The sequence below is a fragment of the Myxine glutinosa genome, chromosome 7 (genome assembly GCF_964187855.1).
Source record: "Myxine glutinosa chromosome 7, kmMyxGlut1.1, whole genome shotgun sequence".
In the NCBI taxonomy this organism is placed as follows: Eukaryota; Metazoa; Chordata; class Myxini; order Myxiniformes; family Myxinidae; genus Myxine; species Myxine glutinosa.
Genome location: NC_136267.1, coordinates 112,983,184 through 113,004,962, shown reverse-complemented (window position 1 = coordinate 113,004,962; position 21,779 = coordinate 112,983,184). Strand labels below are relative to the sequence as shown.

Here is a 21,779-nt window from a genome sequence, read left to right as displayed (position 1 = left end):
AAACCGAATTTTGAAAGTCGCGCTATGGCGGATCAAGACAGCTGGGGTCCGGTAAAGGAGAGTGAGGTAGGGTCGATCCAGGACCAAAATGAGGGACAGGAGGAGAGCGAAGCAGTGAGGGCGGCAGGTTCGCAAAATAGCGCCGTCACGCACGAAGAAGCGGGCGCGCAAAATGGCGCCTCGCTGATCACCGCGCCCGCGACCGTGGCAGCGCCCCTGGTGGATCCGAACCTTTTTATGTTGCAAATGAGGGCCCTTATGGAACGAATGGGAGACCAAATTGTGGGAATGAGGGCTCAGGGTGAGCGATTAGAGGGCCAAATGGGGGTAATGGGGAACCGGATGGATGCTCAGGGTGAGCGATTGGAGGGCCAAATGAGGGGTACCGGTGAGGGATTAGAAAAGAAATTTGAGGGGTTAGACAACGGGATAAAAGAAGTAAAGAATGGGTTAACGGGGGTAGAAAACAGAATGGCCGCTCAAGAGAATCAGATAGAGGGAGTGAAACATGGGTTAACGGGGGTAGAAAACAGAATGGCCGCTCAAGAGAATCAGATAGAGGGAGTGAAACATGGGTTAACGGGGGTAGAAAACAGAATGGCCGCTCAAGAGAATCAAATAGAGGGAGTGAAAAATGGGTTAGAGGGGTTAGAAAACAGTATGGAAGGCAAATTGAGGGACATGAGGGACCAAGCGGAAAGGGAAGTTAAACAAATGGAGCAGCAGATAGAGGGGGTCAGAATGGGGGTAGAAACCAAACTGGATGCTCACAGGGAGGAAATGGAGCAGATGAGGGTGGCATCTGGGCAGGAGATGCAAGTGATGGGAGAGGAGATCAGAAGAGGAGTGAGTGAGGAGGTCGGAGGAGTGCGCGAGGAGGTGAGGCACTGTAAGGAGCACATGGAGAAGGAGGTGAGAAAGGGGACTGTAAAGTTACAAGGGGGCATAGAGGACCTGACGCAGGAGGTGGAGCAGCTGACGGTGGGACAGACGGAGTTAGTGGAGCAGGTTCAAAGGAACACTGCGGTATTAGGAGGGTTGAAAGCGACACAAAACGACATAAAAAACGACTTGATAGCGACAAAGAGGGAATGTCAGATGGTACGTGAGGGACTGACAACGAGGTTGGACGAGGTGATAGAGGTAATGGAGACGAAGGACCGGCAGGTGAGGACGCACATGGAAACGGTCAAGGTAGCCTTGGAGGACGAGCTTGAGGAGACGTACCGGGGAATAAAAGAGGTGAGGCACAAATTAGAAGAAGTGGAAGAAGGGGTGAGCGAAATTAAGAAGCGACGGAGAGGAGATAACAAGGAGATAAAAGAGGAGATAAAAGAATTGGTCCAAAGTCTGTGTTTGGATCGTGATGTGCTCATTAACCGGATGAGGGATTCGCAGGTGATGGAGGAGAAGCGAAGAGGAAGAGGACCCGGTGTAAGTGGTGACCAATATGGTCGTGCGTATGATGCGCCAGGGGATTTAAAAAGCTTGGGGATTGGTTTGGATCCGGGTGTTCGTGAAAGGCCGTTGGTGAGGTGTGCGACAGGTCAGGTGTGCGAAAAAAGAGGTGTGCGAGAAAGTCCGACTCTGGGGTGTGTGAGGAAAAAGTGCGTGCCAAGGAGTAGTGAGGGTGCTGGCGAGAGTGAGTCGGTCGTAGCGCGTGTGCGAGGGAGCACATGGAAGCGTGGTGTGGTGAGTGTTACAGAGGGTGTGACGGGAGAGTGTGCGCAGGAGTGTGCGCGAGAAAGGTGTGTGACGGACAGGTGCATGAGGAAAGAGTGCGCTGTCAAGAGTAAGGGTGAGTGCGCTGTCAGGAATGGAGGTGAAAGTAGTGAGAGTGACATGGAGCGTGAGTTAGTTGTGACAGGTGAGCGAGGATGTACACCTGGGATGGAAGGATGCACACCTGGAATGGTAGAGCGTGAGTGGGAATGCACGCTGGAGTTGGTGGTGAGGCACGTGGTTGGGTGTGCGAATGAGAGCACACCTGTGATTGTCACAGAGGAGGTGACAGAGGAGGGGGCGCGAAGCGGTGTATTGGTGAGGTGTGCGACCAACGAATGTGTGCCAAAGTGTTCGGTGGTCAGGTGTGTGACCAAGGCTGTGAGTGGAATGGGTGTACCGAGGTGTGTAAGGAAAGGTACGAGGGGCATGGAAACGGCTGGATGTGTGAGCAAGGAACGGGCTGCGGGGTGTAAGCGTCCAGGTGAAGCATCGACGTTAGACGGGGTAGAGTTTAGAACGACTTATAGCCGAATCGGGCCCTCGGTGCGTGCTGGGCCTCGCTTTGAACGGCCGCGTCCGTGCTCCACTAGGCGGAGCGGGCGGCCCGATAGAAAGGGTCGTCATGGCGACCACTTTTTGTTGAGGCATTCCGGCAGGTCGAGATCGGGACATTGGATGGCTCCACGCCGAGGTGATGCGTGGGATCTCGGCCCGGGTAAGCCCCCGTCCCTGCACCGAGTGCCGGACGCATCCAGCCGCAGGCACCAAACAACCAGCATCCATTGCTTGGCTTTACGAAGCCGGGCTTTGGACAGGGATTGGCGCACCGAGAGGTATTAGTGAGTCGACTGGGTGATGAGGTTAGTGTTTTAGACCCAAAATTAGAGAAAAGCAAAATTTGATGATTGGCAAAGGATTGGCAGAGTGATGATTGGTAATGGTACAGTGATTGGCAGATGATTGGCAAATTTTTAATTTGTTGAAATTTGATGTGCAAAATTGGTAGTGAGAGACCCCCGATGGGGTGGGATGGCAAATCTGCCACCCTTCCCATGCGGGGGGCAAAGGAGCAATAGCTTATGGGGTGTATGGCAGTGAAAACTAGCCAGGGTGGGTTAGGATAATGATAGGGATCTAGAAGAGATTAACATTAGGTGACGATAAGTTTAGTTAGTGACTGATACCTGTAGTAGGGACGCAGGTAGATTAGTGTGGATGATAATGACGAGGGAGCGCAATAGTTTAAAGGGACGACTGGGAAGCGCAAGTTTCAGAAGGGAGTAGTTAGCTGAGATGATGCCGTGTGTGTGAGGATTGAACAGGTGTGATTGCACAGGTGTGCAACTGGACAGGTGTGTGGAGCAGTGTATGAGTAGTGAGTGTGTGGATCAGCGCGAATGCGCTTGGGGAGAGAAGGGTGCAGGTGGCACCAGGTGTGAGAGCACAGGTGTGCAGGTACAGGTGTGTGGAGAGAGTTGGAGTGAGTGGTACGGAGTGGTGTGCATGGTGCGAAGGTGTGGATGGGGGAAGAGTGGACCCCTTTCACGAGTACCCGGGGCGGGTAGTGTAAGTGTTAGGTAGAGGGTGCAGGTAAATTGTGGTTGGATATTGGCATTTGTGGTGCGGTTGCAGAATGGTGTTGTGAATGGGTGCATTAGTGTTGTGGAAATGGCTGGGCGTGTAGCCTGTTAGTGTGTGTAGTTGGTTGAGCACTCCACCACTGTGAGGATGTCGGCCAGGTGAGGCCGCAGGTGGGCTCTGGGAGCCGGTAGAGTTGTGGATGGGGCCCGAGGATCCGGAGGACGGACCCGGGTAGCCCAGTGCCAGAGAGGGCACCGAGTGGGGAGAGTGCCAGAGGGCCTTCCCCAGGTAGTTAGGTTAGGGTAAGGAGCAGGTAAGCTCGGAGGCAACTGCAGTGGTGGAGGTGTGCAGGTGGGTAGACCCACTGGGAGAGGTACACGCCACAGCCCAGAAATTGTGCGAGGGCACCGGGAGATGAATCGGGGGAGTGAGACCCCAAATTGAAGAGCACCACAGTTTGGCCAATGGGAATTGGTTTTTAGAACCCATAGTGTAAGAGGGCCAATGGTTTGGCCGGAGAGAGACCCCGGGTAGTGTAAAGTTGTTAAAGTCATTTAGGAGATAGTTAGGATTGATGAACCTGTCGCACCATACGCAGCCACTTACCTGTGGTGATGATGATGACTCCACACCTGTGTTTTCTTTGTTTTGTTGCAGGAGATGAATCGCTGTGTGGATTTGTGAGACGCATCACGACGTGGATGAGACATTGGGGTGATTCCATCTCTCCCTCCTTAGGAGGGACTGATGATGAATTGGTGATGGCAAATTTTGATGTGCAGTTGGAGATGGCAAATTTTGATGAGAGTTGAAAATGGCAAATTTGATTGGTTAGGAGGGAGAGAAGACGAATTTGGTTTATGGGAGGAACGGGGAAGACAGTAGGGATGTTTGTCGATTTGTAAAGTAGATGTTTATGGGTAGTGTTGTGTTTTGTGGATGCAGTAAGGGGTAAGGGAGGGGCCATGTAGGTTACCTGGTGGGGGGGGGCGTACGATAGGAACGTACCTGTCTCACCTGGTTCCCATGTGCCCCCAGTGTGCATTACCTTATATTGCGTGCACTTTTGCGCCCTTACCACCTTACTCACTTGTTTCTTCTTTTGTCTCCCACCTCCGAGGATCTGGCTTTGGGGTAGAGAGAGAGGAGAGAGAGGTGCTGGCTTCGCAGTTGTGGGCCTGCACTTTCGCTGCTTGCTGCTTGGATCGATACACCATACGGACCGCAATGTTTGTGGCCACCCACAATGGACCGCAGTTCTTTTGCGGCCAAGCACCACCCATGGATGGACCTATGGGTCAACGTGGCACCGATGCCAAACAGGTGAACCACTAATAGTTGGCCCCCTGACGGCCACAATATAGAAATGGACGCGGTTGGCGCCTTTCTTTATTTTTGAAAAGAAGTAAGAAGGCCAAGTGCACCACACGAAGGCAAGACCAGCGGCAGAACATCGGCCGGCTGCGACACCACCGGTGATTTATAAACACTTTATTGGTGCACCGGATGGTGCTCACTGTGTGATGGGGTGGTGCTTGATGCTTGGAAGGGGTGCTCTGCACGTTATTAAAGGCCGTCGGCCACAGAGCACTCGTGGGTTGGTGTATCGATGCTAGCATGCGTGCTCTCTCTATGCATAACATCTGCATGTGTTCCTCCAAAAACAGGTCCTGGATCGTAGTGTAAATAGCAGCGTAGTCTTGTAAATAATGCTCCCTACCGGCTGTATGTTTAGTTTGAGAATTCTTTCCGGATTCGGTTATCCTGTGGGTGTGTTTCTGTGAGGAGAAGGGTGCAACGTCGCAGGGGGACATATTTACTCATTTGTGAATATCTGTAAAACTGTCGCACTCAGGGTAGAGTTAATAGTAGAGGGAACTACATTGCGTGCCACACTAAAGTAGGTAAAAATTTATCGGGTCGGGACGCCCCGAGGGTAGAGAAGGGTGCAATGTTGCGAATATGGAATTTGGCCTCCATATCCGCTTGTAAATATTCCCCTATTTTCTCCAATACTCCCCAACTTTCCCCAATCCCCCATTCCCTAGTCCCATTGCATGTAAATAACAATCAGTAGAGCCGACCTTCCCCTTCTTCCCCCATTAAATGTCGTGCCCAGGTCCACCGCACCACACGTAGACAACTTTCGGACATCTTCCTAGTTATTCTTAATCTATGTCAGTTAAGGCCTCGTTTCCATTAATTATGACTCTTCGTTGCACCAGAATGTGATTATATGGCACCAGTAGTGAGTTTAGGACCTTTCCCATACCTCCTCCCATCTTCTTCCCCAAACAACAACAATAACAACAACTACAACAACAATTACAACAACAACAGAGGAGATGGCGGCGGAGCGGGGGAGGATGCGTCCTCACACCGGCTCGATTAGCTCCAGACCATGCGCTCCACGGGGTTACCCCGAAGGGGCTGGCTGTCAGCTCCTCGTCAGGGGCGGAGCCAGTAACCCCCCCCGCACGCACCCAATGAGAAGCAACGTGCCGATTCCACGAGGCGGAGCTAACGAGCCGAGGGCGTGTCACTCCCCGCCGGATATACGCGGCCCCGCGCCGGATGTGACGTCAGATGCGCCCCCAGCTTGAGACGAAAAGACGCCACCTCGAGCGCTGAGAGACCTCCTGCATCTGTTGGGCCGCGCCATCCTGTCCCTGAGCACAAGGTGCACCTTGTGCTGGCCATCGAATACCCGCTTTCCTTGTCATCAATCCCCGTGTGAGTCAGTTTTTGTCCTGTTTCTCTGTGGTCTGTCGGGAATAATATAAGGTTGTGTCTAAGTGCCTGTCTTCCTATGATGTACCTCTCGTCCCTGTAATCTGACCTTCCGCACGAATATAACCTCCTCCGGAGGTCTTGAGAACTGAACCCCTGGTGTCGTATTGTGTCATTATAACCCAGCCGGGTGTCTTCTCTTTCCTATTGAGCCAGCGTAGCGCGATTAGTCAACATTCGGGCACAATCGGGTAACTTGTGCAGACGTGGTCATACCATAAAACCGCTCGGTAAATAACATCCAAGCCACGTCTGTAACAATATATATATCTATATATATATATCTCTATATATATATATATATATCCATATATATATATATATATATATATATATATATATATATATATATATATATATATATATATATATATATATATATATATATATATATATATATATATATATATATATATCTATATCTATCTATATATATCTATATATATAAATATCTATATATATAAATATCTATATATATATATATCTATATATATATATATCTATATATATATATATCTATATATATCTCTATATATATATATCTCTATATATATATATCTCTATATATATATATATCTCTCTATATATATATATCTCTCTATATATATATATATCTCTATATATATATATATCTCTATATATATATATATCTCTATATATATATATATCTCTATATATATATATATCTCTATATATATATATATATATATATCTCTATATATATATATATCTCTATATATACAGTCACGTGAAAAAGTAAGTACACCCCATGTAAAGTTTTGACTTTTTCAACATATTTCAACATACAGCTATTCGATCTTCATTTCAACAATATTGATAGATAAAGGTGATATAATATAACAAATATCATGAAACATTTAGATTTTGTAGTCCATTGTATAATTTAAATGAACATAAATGCAAATTTTGCATGTGGAAAAAGTAAGTACACCCCTACATTTATCATGACTTCAAATACCTAAAATTAGAATCAGGTGCACCAACTCAGGTGCAAATGATTAGAACATCGTGAGAGAGGATCTTGGAGGAACCTGTCTTATTTAAACCTCAGACATTTAGTTTGGGTTGCTCTTTGTTGTTGAAGTGTGCGGCGTCACCATGCCTAGATCAAAAAAGCTCTCTGAGGCCTTCAGAAAGAAGGTTATAGATGCCTATGAGTCTGGGAAGGGATTTAAAAAGATATCCAAACAATTTGAAATCAATCATTCGACTGTCCGGAAGATCATCTACAAGTGGAGAAGATTCCAAACAACTGCCACTTGTTCAGGCCAGGCCGCCCCAGCAAGTTCAGCCCGAGAGCAGACCACAAGATGCTGAAAGAAGTCTCTAAGAACCCCAGAATGTCATCATGGGACATACAGGTAGCTCTTGCCACTGTTGATGTCAAAGTGCACGAGTGTACCATTAGAAAGAGGCTGCACAAATTTGATCTACATGGGAGGTGTGCCAGGAGGAAACCTTTGCTGTCCAGTAAGAACATCAGGGCAAAGACCAGCACTTCTGGAACAATGTGCTCTGGACAGGTGAGTCAAAGGTAGAGCTATTTGGCCACAGTACCAGAACACATGTTTGGCGAAAACCAAAGACAGCATTTGACCACAATAACCTGATACCAACTGTAAAGCATGGTGGTGGAAATATTATGGTTTGGGGCAGCTTTGCTGCATCAGGGCCTGGGCAGCTCACCATCATAGAATCCACTATGAATTCTTCATTGTACCAGAGGGTGCTTGAGGATAATGTGAGGCCATCTGTCGGAAAGTTGAAGCTCAACCAAAGGTGGACCTTGCAACGTGACAATGACCCTAAACCTACCAGTAAATCCACCAAGGAATGGCTGAAAAGAAAGAAATGGAGGGTTCTGCAATGGCCAAGTCAAAGCCTGGATCTAAATCGCATCGAGATGTTGTGGGGGGATTTGAAACGAGCTGTGCATGCAAGAAACCCCTCAACCATCGCACAGCTGAAAGAATTCTGCATGGAGGAGTGGGCAAAAATTTCTCCCAGTCGATGTCAGAGACTGGTAGACAGTTATAAGAAACGCCTACTTGAGGTTGTTTCTGCCAAAGTGGGCAATACCACCTATTAGAGCCAAGGGTGTACTTACTTTTTCCACATGCGAAATTTGCATTTATGTTTATTTAAATTATACAATGGACTACAAAATGTAAATGTTTCATGATATTTGTTATCTTATATCACCTTTATCAATCAATATTGTTGAAATGAACTTCAAATAGCTGTTTGTTGAAATATGTTGAAAAAGTCAAAACTTTACATGGGCTGTACTTACTTTTTCACGTGACTGTATATATACTAGCTTGGCTCGGCTTGCTACGCTTGCCTCACCACGCGTTGTTACACAGGAACGGGCTTGTTGTAGCTGAGGATAATGACTGTACCTGAGTTGCTGTTTTGTCCTGATTTACACCAATCATAATACAAACAATTATTTTGCACAAATTTATTTGTAGTGTTTGTGATATTACATTTTTATAAGCAATTTAGCTTGAAAAAATACAAAAAAACAAACAAAAACAAAAAACCTCAGCATATACATACAGGAGGGGTAGGTGCAGAATGGAAGTTTGGGACGATTACACCGCACCACCACGTAATTCAAAACACCTCACCACCACGTGATTCAAAACACCTCACCACCACGTAATTCAAAACACCTCACCACCACGTGATTCAAAACACCTCACCACCACGTGATTCAGAACACCTCACCACCACGTGATTCAGAACACCTCACCACCACATGATTCAAAACACCTCACCACCACGTGATTCAAAACACCTCACCACCACGTGATTCAAAACACCTCACCACCACGTGATTCAAAACACCTCACCACCATGTGATTCAAAACACCTCACCACCACGTGATTCAAAACACCTCACCACCATGTGATTCAAAACACCTCACCACCACATGATTCAAAACACCTCACCAACACGTGATTCAAAACACCTCACCACCACGTGATTCAAAACACCTCACCACCACGTAATTCAAAACACCTCACCACCACGTGATTCAAAACACCTCACCAACAGCGTTATTAAAAACACTTTACAACCACGCAAACAAAAGTTTGAGGGAATAGTTCAGTGACAACACAGACACTGCCCACATATGTAGATATATAGATAGAGGACTGTACCTGAGTTGCTGTTTGTCATGGTTTACACCAATCATAATACAAACAATTATTTTGCCGAATGTATTTGTAATATACGTGATATTACATTTTCTAAACAATTGAATTTGAAGATTTAAGTTTTAAAAAAACAGAAAATTAAAAAAGAAAATCATAAAAAATGTTTTAAATTTTTTTCAAAACAAGTACCCTTAGGACATACCCACGGGAGAGATAGGTGCATACCAGAAGTTTGGTACGATTTTACACAAGTTTGAGGCAGTAGTTTAGTGACGAGACGAGACAAGACAAGACAACACAGACACTGCACATATGTATGTATATAGATATTACACTCATTAATGCCTTGCCCTGCATGTGAAACACTAGGATGACAGTTCATGGCTGGTTCAAGATTCGAACCCAGGCTAGACAGCTCATAGGAGTGTGCATACCTTGAGGCTATCTCACAAGCACTGTTTTACCTTATTTACACATAAATTTTTTTTTCCAATTTTATAATATACTAAGATCCTGCGATGGAGTAGCAACCCGTCCAGGATTGTGCTTAATAGCCAAGAAACTTCTTCGGCAGCCCTATGCAGCTGAAGATGCAAAAAGGAGTGGTCATCATTATCATAATACACTAACACATTTTTTCGTCTATTTTGCATTATTTGACATGATATATCATTGCTTGTTAAATTTACATAATTATGTGTAAATCACTGAAAATTTTCCTGTTAATTGGATGCTCAGGCATGGTGGAAGATGTGTTATGCCCGACGACATGTTCAGGCCATGTACGCAGCTCTGTCTGCTGTCCAGAATTCCTTTCCATCACAAATCGTCCTCAACAGGTTTGTGCATGGAGGGATGGCTTTTTAGGCAGAGACAGTATTTCAAAGGACGCTTGGTGGTCTTGTTTGTGTGAATGTTATGCTATTGACAGTTTATATTTTCAATAAAAAATTAGTTGTTTAATTAAATAAAAATTTTTATAACTGCATTCCACATGAAATAAACATTGTAATTCTGTAATATATATGACCATACATAATGTCAGCAGTGACTGCTTTATTACCCCGTGCATGTGAAGTGAAAAGTGGGGTTAAGCAATTGGTTTACTTTGTCTGTCTGTCTATAAACATCAGTTTATGATCGAGGAACACGTTCATTTTCATTGAATGTTTGATGTTGAAAACGAATCGTAACATGAATTGGTAAACAAACATGTAGTTTAGCCATACTTTGGCTCTGAATTTGACCCGACCGCACATGCGCAGAGAGGAGTGAGACAATATTTTTACTCTGCCTGTCTGGCAGTGAAACAAAACTGAAAATCATTCCAAACAGGAAACTTAGTTTTTAAGAATGTCATAAAGGACACAAACAACAGGCCCAATGAACAAATGTAATGTGTTAATTAAGGTGGTGTAAAAGACGCTGCATCAACGGCAGTGAACTTCCAAAATAAAATTTATACAACCTTGAAAATATATATTTTAAAATCTAATTACATACTTGAACACTATGGAGCACAAATCATCTTTTTGGCTCCTTCAAAGAACATCATTTATCAGTACTTTCACAAAATATTACTGCATTTTACGTCATCACAAGCAGTCAAATTTGCCGCTCGCAGACCCCACCCATGTCCTTGTTTCTGAAGACTGTGCGGGGTAAGGTGTTCTATAAACGCTCTTGTTAATAAAGAAACAACTATCTGCAAGTGATCTACACTGAATGGGAGAAGGTTGAATTTTTTTTGCCATGTTGCACATGTAATTTGTAGATTTACCAAAGTAACAAAATAAATGTTTGTTCAGCCTGTGAGCTTGCAAGGTTATCAGTACCATTGTCAGAATCCTGTGCAGAAACTTCTTTTAAAAAGGCAAAACACCATGATGGTCTCAGCTTTCTGTTTACCTGTTATTGGTTTCTAGTACCAATGATGTCACAAACAACATGCATTTCTGAAAGAGCTATATTAATTAACTGATGGTTCAGATGTATTTATTCCTAACTTTAGATTGGTTTTACTCTTAGAAGCAGGTAAAGTGTTTTTGAAAATTCACTCACGGTGTCTTTGTGTTGTTATCGAGCAAATATATATATCAAGCATTTTAAACCCAAAATAAATAATCTGCATCTTTGAACAATTTTTTTTTTTTTTCAGTAATTGAATACCCGAGTGCAAGAAGTACTTAAGTCACAAAATAACTCTATGCAAAATTATTAGACATAGATAGTTCCCATACTGTAGATGGAGTTCCTGGTTCTCACTCACTTTGCCCAAGAATGTGACTTAAGTACTGCTTCCCCTCAGGTCTTCAAATTATCCTATTTTTTTTTGAACAAATTTGTATTTTCCTTCTCTTTAACTGAAACTGCCTCAGTGAAACTGCCTCAAAAAAACCAAAGACAAAAAAAACCCCAAAAAAACCATTAACTTCCCTTCATTATAATTGTATCTGATTTAGAATTTCGTTCTCTCAGGCAACAAGAGCAGGACGTGTGCATGAAAGTAGACATCAAGGCCTCTGTGTTCAAACAAGCAAAAACCGATGCCCCTGAGGAAATACCGAATGATAGTAGAGCTGAACAGCAAATTGCAAAAAGCAATTTCTCTGCTGGTATTTTTGCAATATTGGTGAGTTTCAACATATGGCCTTCAATGGTTCAATGGTTAAAAACAATCATTCAACAGCTAAATTGTTTTTTTTAACCTTTGGTGTTTGTGTTTTTCCAGTTGAATAATCATGTATTGTTTTTGTTCAGGAAGGAGTTGAAGAAAACTCATCCAGTAAAGCAAATGTTGAAACCCAGAGGGAAGTTCAATGGGAAGATCGACCGGAAGAGACAATAAAGCAGCATCTTTTGATTGCCTCCAATAGTTCTATTGAAGGGAAATCTGTTGCTCCTTGCACTGAAGATGATGACATTGCCGTTGCTGAGCAGTCACAAGCCAAGCCAGTGTTGTTGAGCAATGATATAATTGAAAAACAAGCCACTGAATGTTTGTCTGAAATGGACAGAGAATTAGCCTTGGAGCTAAATGAAAGCCTGAGCTTGGATGAAAATGAAGATTATGAGCAGGCCAATTCAGACCATCTGAACAGGAAAGATGCAACAAATGCAAAATCATTTTTGCACCAGAGGGAAAACAGCCTTCTGGATTCTGGGGAACTTGTATTGGAATCAACAAATCAACTAGACAGTCTGGGTGTCTCTGATTTGTGAGTACACTGTCTTTCTTAAAGCTTTCTGAAGCAGGGATGCTAGGGATCCATTGGATTTTGGTAATTGATTATAGCTTCACTTATCTCACCAACCTCAGACTTTTATGTGCTTTCTCAAAACGCTCAAGATTTTATGATCGATCCGATGTCCAACCTATGGCCAAGTGTACCGTAGTTCAAACTCTAATTTATTTAAAAGATAAACACAAAGCAACACGTTGGATTGCCATTGTATACAGTAATGTAAGATGGCTCAATATCGAGAGAGAACTAGAAACTGCCCATTACTGCAACAATGTTCCATATTCGGAAACAGCTAGAATTTCCCCGAGGACTCATCTTTCCACAAACTGTAAAATTTAACTTCAATATTAACACTTGTCGCCTTTTTACTCTACTCTCCATTTACAATTAACATATTGCCTCAAAATACATCCCAGAGTCATATATGAAAAAATATGAATTCCATATTGAATCACAGGTGTGTGTGTGTTAATATTGCACACAATACTACTTAATGGTCTCGTGTGTGTGTGTGTCTGTGTGTGTGTGTGTGTGTGTGTGTGTGTGTGTGTGTGTGTGTGTGTGTGTGTGTGTGTGTGTGTGTGTGTGTGTGTGTCTGTGTGTGTGTGCACATGCAGCACACATGCACAAGTTGCTGTTGTTGGGTTTCAGGAGATGGAACGGAGACCTACTAGTTCTCAAAGTATCCACCTCCATTAGCGTGTGCGTGTATATAAAATATATATGTACAGGGTGAGCCAGAAATATGGTTATTATTAACACTCATGTAAAGGTAATAAAATGTTGCATTTCAAAACAATTTTTTACAAGAAAGTGAAGTACATAACTTGCCATTTATTTGTGGGAAAGAACATCGAGGAGATGCGCACCATTTCATCTGACACATTCCTCCAATCTTGGACGCCAATTATTCATGACGTTCTTCAACATGGCCACGTCAATATCATTGATTTCGCGTCTGATGTTTTCCTTAAGTTCATGAAGAGTTTGTGGACTGTTAACATACACTTTGTCCTTTAGATATGACCACAAGAAATAATCACATGCAGTCAAATCGGGTGACCTTGCTGGCCATGGAATATCGCCATTTCTGGAAATGACATGCTTTGGAAAGAGCGCCCTTACAGTAGTCATGGACACTCTGGTGGTGTGGGAGTTTGCACCATCTTACTGAAACCACGTCATTGGGCTCACTTTGGCAAATCTGTTTAATTCTCTGGAGAGGAAGTTAGAAACCATATCGGTATATCGAGCTGCACTAACAGTGACGACATTTCCATTATCGTTCTCAAAGAAGTAAGGCCCTATGATGCCGAACGACGAAAGTGCACACCACACCGTGACTTTGGGACTGTGTAACGGTTTCATGTGCATCTCTCTTGGGTTTTCGGCTGTCCAAAAACGAGTATTTTACTTGTTGACATCAACATGCAGATGCAAATGTGCTTTATCAGACATGAACAAATTGTTAGCAATGTTTTGGTTTTCATTTCTGTCCATAAATGAAAGCATTCCCTCACAAAAATTATTGCAGGCAATCTCATCATCTTGGCTTAATTCCTGGACAGTTTGAATTTTATAGGGATAAATGTTTAAATCCTTTTGCAATATGCGGCGTAGTGATGTGTGAGAAATTCCTAAGGCTGATGCATGCTTTCGGCTGGAGCGATGCGGACTTCTCAAAACTGACTCCCTCACACGCTCAATGTTTTGTGCCGTTCTTACTGATTTGGGTGCTCCCGGCGGTTTCTCTTTTAAAGTTGAACCGGTCCTCTCAAACTTCTGAACCCATAACTTGATAGCACGAACAGATGGCACATTTCCATGAGGTTGAACATTGAAATGGAGTTAAAATTGATGTTTTGAAAGGAATCATTATTCTTGTAAAAAGCTTTGATAGCGAAAGCGCGTTCTTCACCTGACCAGTTCCCACATGGCCACTCAAGTGTTCTGTCTTTAAAAAAAATAAAACAAAATCAGTAAAAAAAAAATGCATGTTATGTACTTCAATATCATGAATGAATTTATTTTGAAATACAATTTTTATTTCCTTCACACGAATTTCAGAAATGACCATATTTCTGGCTCACCCTATATAGATGCGCATATATATATATATATATATATATCTATATATATATGTATGTATATATATGTATGTATATATATGTATGTATATATATGTATGTATATATATGTATGTATATATATGTATGTATATATATATGTATGTATATATATATGTATGTATATATATATATGTATATATATGTATGTATATATATGTATGTATATATATGTATGTATATATATGTATGTATATATATGTATGTATATATATGTATGTATATATATGTATGTATATATATGTATGTATATATATGTATGTATATATATGTATGTATATATATGTATGTATATATATGTATGTATATATATGTATGTATATATATGTATATATATGTATGTATATATATGTATGTATATATATGTATGTATATATATGTATGTATATATATGTATGTATATATATGTATGTATATATATGTATGTATATATATGTATGTATATATATGTATGTATATATATGTATGTATATATATGTATGTATATATATGTATGTATATATATATGTATGTATATATATGTATGTATATATATGTATATATATATATATATATATATGTATGTATATATATATATATATATACATATATATATATATATATCTATACTGTATATATACATTATGTGTAACACATATATACACAAAGAATTAAGTTAAGCACCCCTACACAAAGAATTAAGTTAAGCACCCCCTAATCCTGTCCTGAACCCCCTCGAGCACGTTTGGGACATGTTGGGACGACAAATTGCGAAGATGGTCCCTCCAATAGCCAATCTGGATGAATTGGAACGTGCATTACATCGGGAATGGAACAACCTGCCACAGCAACGCATACGACGGCTTACAGGGTCTATGAGACGTAGGGTTGAGTCAGTGATCCGATCACGTGGGTCCTACACACGTTATTGATGCAAAGATCGCTAGAGGTCTTCTCAGAACAATGACTGTACGTTAGAAAACATAAACGTCATCCACACTGTCTGTGATGGACCTATAGCTCCATACTTAAATTGAGGTGAAAATATGCCTAAAATTCCCAAAAAATTTCACCTTAAATTATTCAGAATAAAATATTGAAAACGGCATGATTGTTATGTTTTTATGTGACCATAATATCACTTCTCCAGAAAATATAGCAATATCATGGGTATATTACACTGTTTTGACGACAACAAACTTGTAATGTGCGAGGTTGTAAAAAAACGGGGGGGGGTGCTTAACTTAATTCTTTGTGTATATGTGTATAATCATATCAATATGTGTGTATATAATATTTATAATATGTCACACATAATATGACAAATGAGGAAGCAAGAGCAGTGAGAAAGTATTGGGTTGTAACTGCTGCATGCATGTATTCGTTGTAAATGGTGTTCCTATTGTATTGACCCTGAGCTCAGCAATGCAATCACAAGCATTGTGTGCTGGATCTAGGCTCATGATGCTAAAAGGAACACTGCAAGTACATGACCATGCAAAGGTCAATACTCCTTTCACTAGCTACTGAGGGAGACTGAGTGAAGGATGATTATAAAGAAAGGACTGAGGGCACGATAGAGCAAAGCAGAGGGAGAAAAGGAGAAATAAGGTGTTAGAATGAAGAAAGAAAAAATTTTTTGGGTGATTTGGTTACAAAAAATAGCTCCGACGCATATCTCATGAGATTCTCATGAACTATCTTCATATCCCATGATAAATGCTTCACATATTTTTCTAAGGGTTATAATTAGTTGTTTAGAGGTTTAAGTTTTAGAAGACTCTACAACTAACAAGTCCTACTCATAATAATGTGCATATGATATTGCTTCCTCGTCATGTGCCCTTTGCTCTTCATGCAGGCCCCAGGTACAGCAGAAGTTGTCTGGTGATGAGGTTGAGGCATTGCTTCGAATGCTTACCATCAAGCAGGAGAACCTCGACTCTGAGTGGAAAGCCCATCATATCCCTGGCCTTCATCTTCAACACTTTAACCTTATGCTTCCTACTCGCCCTACCAGGTCTCGGGATGGCAGGTGAGGACCTCGCTCCATTTTATACTGTGACAGTCCCGTTCTATTTTGACCTTGTCGACCATGGATTACAGCTCGAGTGATTGGCTATGAGTTGGTCTACTTTACAGTGTTCTAAGACAGGAGGAACTTGTACAAGGACATGATGAGATATCATTGTACTTTTACATTAATTACAATGCCATTGGTAGTTAATGGACAAATCATTACAGGATATGGGATTTGAACCTGGGATCCAAGCTTTGCTGGAAATGTCATACAGGCCAACCCAAAATTATACAGTGTGAACACGGCATTTATTCAAGTAGGTTTTGTCGTGAAATATAAGAGTCGGTGAAGGATAAAGTTTATTCCAGACTCAGTTTTCATGGTAGTTAAAACGGCTAATGATCGTTCACTCTTGTTTAGGTATCCACTATATACTGTTGTGAACAATAAACAGAAATCGTGAAATCATTATTTATAAATGTTGATACGTGGAAAGTAAACACGTGGAAAAGATTGTTTCGTTGATAATCATCTGTGAAGTATTCACCTTCTTTTTTATTTAACTTGGCCGTCTTGTTTTAATATTTAATTGAATGTGACAAACCAGACTTGACAGCGTAATGGTTAGTGTCTGCTTTGAGTTTGGGTGGTCAGCAGTTCGAACCCGACCCCAGCAGAGTCATACCAAAGACTTTAAAATGGGACGTGCTGCTTCCTTGCTTGATGTTCAGCATTTAAAAATCATAGTGCACAGACAACCATAGGTTGACAACCATTGCACAGGCCTAGGCCTAGTGGCCTCATCCTGCATTTAAATTCCTTGGAAGGGAACTCATAAAGGTGTTTTCACTAGGGTACCTCACCTAAGGTCAACTGTTTTGAAAAATATGCAATCTGTGTTCACATTAGTACAGAAAATACCTTTGCTTCATGATTAAGGAAACAGGCTCCATGATGCAGCATTTACTACTGGCACCATGCTTACCATCTTGGGTTAAATTCCAGTTGAATTACACTCCATGAAAAAGTGAATGAAACCAGTCAATTTGAAGTGAACACATTGCTGTCTGAAATATCCTCCCACCAAATTGGCATTATGAGGTGCGGGCGAGGCAGGATAGCTCAGTTATTAGTGTGCTCACCATTGAACTGCCTAGTTTTGGTTTGATCCAGTGAGACTGGTAGGGCACTAATAAATTGACACTATAAAATGTATTGCTGCTTTTCCCACTACCTTACAGGAGTCCATTAAAGAGTCGATTTCGAAACCTTCTGAACAGCCGGCGGCAAGTGGACAAAAAGGTTGTGAAGGGATCATTAAGATCTCGTTCTGCACTGAAAGGCTTCATTGACTCGACCATGTTGTCCACAAATTCACTTTTGGAACCAAGCAAACATGGGCAAACTCGACGCTGGTCCCACGGTGTAGTTACATCCAGCCAAGGTACATCTTGAGCTTTGAAGTTGGTTCCTATAAAGAATGCCAAAAACGTTCTTCTGAAGATCCTTATTCTTCTCTTGCAGCTCTTGTGGAGTCCCAAGTTGTTCCAGAGGCAACCAAACCTCTTGATACAGTACAACCAACCGGGATATCTCGTAAGAGAAGCATACGGATCAGCCGCGAGGCGTCAGCATCTGCACAGTGGGAACATTCTACAGGAAAGCGCACAGTCTCTTCTAGTGACCTGCATCATCTCAATGACTTTTTGCTGCAAAAGGTGTGTTCCTCTCATTATTTTGTCTTTGGAACGAAAAAGTTACAACTAAAACCAATGTAGTCATTGGATGGATTTTCTTGCGAGGTCACTGTAATGACTCTATATGGTGTATATCTTCTGAACTGTACTCTTTACTTAGTCTTTTTTTTTTCATTTTAATCTAATCATTTGTTTAATCTAAGGAATATTGTCGTGTGGACTGCTCTCAGTTAAGACCGAGAGTAAGCCACGGATGGAAATGAGCGTTGATGAAGGCGTTCGGTTCAATTGATGGCGGATGATACGCGAGGAGGAGGAAGAATACCAACTCACCTGGACGGCCGGCGCAGGCGTCTTCACCCTGCAAATTAACTCAACCCGAGGCGGAATTAAAGTGTACAAAAATAAGATTTATTAAACGGAACCCGAGAACAATGAAAGGTGCGAGTAACTAAAACCCCCTTATGAGCGCTCCTACACACAGACGTATCAAACGAACAAAGGAATATATATGAAAAGAAACGCGCCAGGTGTGTGTTTGTGCTGGCTTAGCTCTATTCGCTGGAGTGTTCTCGTAAAAGTCGCCAAACTCGAGCAGGCAGTCCAGACGCGGCTCTGGTGTTGGTGGGAAGAAGGCCTCGACGCACCCTTGTTCGCATGCTGTTAGCCCAGCGTACGCTGCTGCGGCAGGCCTCGCATCCCCGCGCGATCGCTCGCGAGGTCCAGTGCATGAACGCAGGGAAGGAGGATCGTCAGTGCTCCAACCTCTCTCCACCGTCCGTCGTCGCCCAACAAGCAAGGGTCCCATGTCAGAGAGCAATGGCGGAGGGCAAGAAGAGAAGAGAGTCCAGGGCAAGCCGAAGGTCCAAGCGCAAGAGGACAGTCCAAATGAGAGCACAAAGGGAGAGAGAGAGAATATGTCCTTCCATGACCATCGCCATGGCATCCAAAACGAGAAAAAGAAAATTCCGGCTCGCGAGTCGTTTTGTCGCTCGTCGTCTGACGTCACTGGCCCTCCCTACCAATCAGTCCGTCACCTCTCGACCACTCGAATGTTCTTCCTTAGTCTGCCAATCAGGCAGCCTTCGTCCCGCCTCGTCTCTTCCTTCAGTGACCAGCTTCTTGCCCCTACCTTGACCAATCACGAGTCCTTCTGGGTGTGGCTCTCGGCCTGCCTGACCGATGAGTGTTGCTATGCCAGTTCGTGATGTAGCTGGCTGCAGTTCTATAGGCAGTGCCTCGAACTGGCTTCCCGTGAGTTTTGTTGTGAGAGGGGAATTTAAGTAGTGTGTGTGGTGTAACTAATGGGCCTAACTAATGTCTATGGTGCGTTGCCATACGAGACAAAGGAATGATCACAGAGGGAACGACGTACAAGGGAATTAACATAATCCCTGAACTAAATAACATGCCCCGCCCCCTTGTGGCGGGGACAAATATCCAACTTATCCGACATCCGGAATACACAGGTCCCTGACTTACTGTACATCGAAGTAGTTCTTGCTACCCACGATCATCGGAGCACCTACCTATGCAGATCTACCTAAATCTATATATATATATATATATATATATATATATATATCACTACCCCAAAATTCATAACAATATCTTTTAGTTATTTTAATCTAAGGAACATCTTTTTTATATACATATAGGATCGCAGGCTCATGAAAGAGCTGTCACACGTAAATTCCCCACGTACATGCAAACGGAGACACCAGACAATGCAGAACTTGATTTTTCACATGAGACAAACACATCCGTTGACCCTAGGGGAAGTAACTGCCTGGAATACTCTGGGTGCTGTCAACGCCATCCAGTGGCATCACTTTTCTCTCTATAGTTGGAAGGTTAAAAAAGGACACTCAGGCATTGGTCAAAGGCATCGCCATAGGCCTCCTTGCAGGGTGAAAGGTGGGGACCAAGGGCGTAGTTGAGTATTTAAATAGGCTAAGAGGTTTTAATTGCGTATTTAAAGGTGTCCAAGATGGCTTCTAGAGCATGTCAAAGTCGCACTGTCTGAACAAGCCAAGCACATCATGGTAAATTGCATCATGACTGAAATAAGCCAAAATACTGAGATTACGGGACAAATATCATCACAGGAAGGTATGAAAAGTTACTAGGGACACTTTGGTATAAAATTGGACAATCTCGTAAAATACAGGATAGGTGGTAGAGAGTTAGCAAGGCATTTTAATGTGAAATCCTTCCACACATGGGATACGAACCCACTGGTTTAGTCTTTTGTCTATCCTCTAAATACGAGTGTTAAGCGAGGAAGGAGCACGTACCATTTTAAAAGTCGTTTATATGACTCGACTAGGGTCAGAATCGAACCACTGACGTACCAGACACGCAATGAATGCTTTAGCCACAACAAAAGTGAGTTATCAGAGGAGACTTCGTATTTCAATGAGTGTTTTATTAACATTTTGATGGAAAGCTACGAACTTGCACAGCCAACAGTTGAATGGTTGAGTGAAGGTTCAAAGCCATTCCTGAGGCTTATTTTCAAAGTGATGTTGCATAATGTGTTTGAGCTGCTCTTGTATTTCTTTCTCGGCTTGTTTCTAACATCCCACCTTCTTGCTGCTCCCTCCATTTGTCCATATTGCAGATAAACGGCTTGCTTTCATCAAAAATACAATCTTCAAATATTGTGGATCAACTCTTCAAGAAAGCACTGCAGAGGTTTCAAGAGAACATTCATACAATGTGTTTGCCTCTGCCGGTAGGTTGATTTGGGCTGTGTACGCTATTTTTCTGCTTCCACAGGAAGAGGGTTTCTGTGATTGATACACGAGTTATGATTTGGTGCAATATGGTAACTAAGCTGTAAGCACATTCCAAAACAAGTTAGGTCATGCGATGAAGAATGGGTTATTTTGACCTCAATAAAGCATGAAGAAGATTGTTGTTAGCTAAAATCAAGTCATAGATAAGCAAAGTCATAAAAACATGAACACAGCGGAAAGGAGGGAAACAAAAGAGGGACACTTGGAAGAAGAATGGTTAAGGTAAACACTCGGTGAAAACCATCTAAGCCCAGAAATGGACATTTTACACCGAAGGAATAATGAGTGCAACACGGCAATAATGGGCCAAATGCCCTCCTTATTTCCTTGTTTATAGTTGCATAGAATAATGTGATTAGTTAGACTCGGTGTAGTCCTACATAGACTGTTGAAGCCTTTGTATATTCGTTTTCATTCTGCGTAATGAAAATAAATATTTAAATGCAATACGTTTCATTCCTGACAACACATCGATCTTCAAAGGCACAGATGTGATAAGCATACAATGCCTCAAGAATGTCGGGTTTCCTCCCTTTCAGTTTAGTGTTAAACAGCAGTAGCGACTGTTAAAAAAGGTAATAATACATGTTTGTGGTTTATTTTATTTTTTTACCTCTGGTAGGGGT

At 42.3% G+C, this 21,779-nt stretch overlaps 1 protein-coding gene across 1 annotated transcript in view; it reads left to right on the top strand.

Annotated features, from left to right (window-relative positions):
• LOC144892983 (uncharacterized) overlaps window positions 1-21,779 on the top strand; it is a 65,931-nt gene that overhangs the window by 5,863 nt on the left and 38,289 nt on the right. The window contains exons 3-9 of the mRNA XM_078782143.1: window positions 10,024-10,124; window positions 11,764-11,917; window positions 12,046-12,503; window positions 16,497-16,670; window positions 17,897-18,099; window positions 18,180-18,373; window positions 20,976-21,089. Coding sequence (XP_078638269.1) covers window positions 10,024-10,124; window positions 11,764-11,917; window positions 12,046-12,503; window positions 16,497-16,670; window positions 17,897-18,099; window positions 18,180-18,373; window positions 20,976-21,089 — 1,398 coding nt within the window. The remainder of the gene's footprint in view (window positions 1-10,023; window positions 10,125-11,763; window positions 11,918-12,045; window positions 12,504-16,496; window positions 16,671-17,896; window positions 18,100-18,179; window positions 18,374-20,975; window positions 21,090-21,779) is intronic.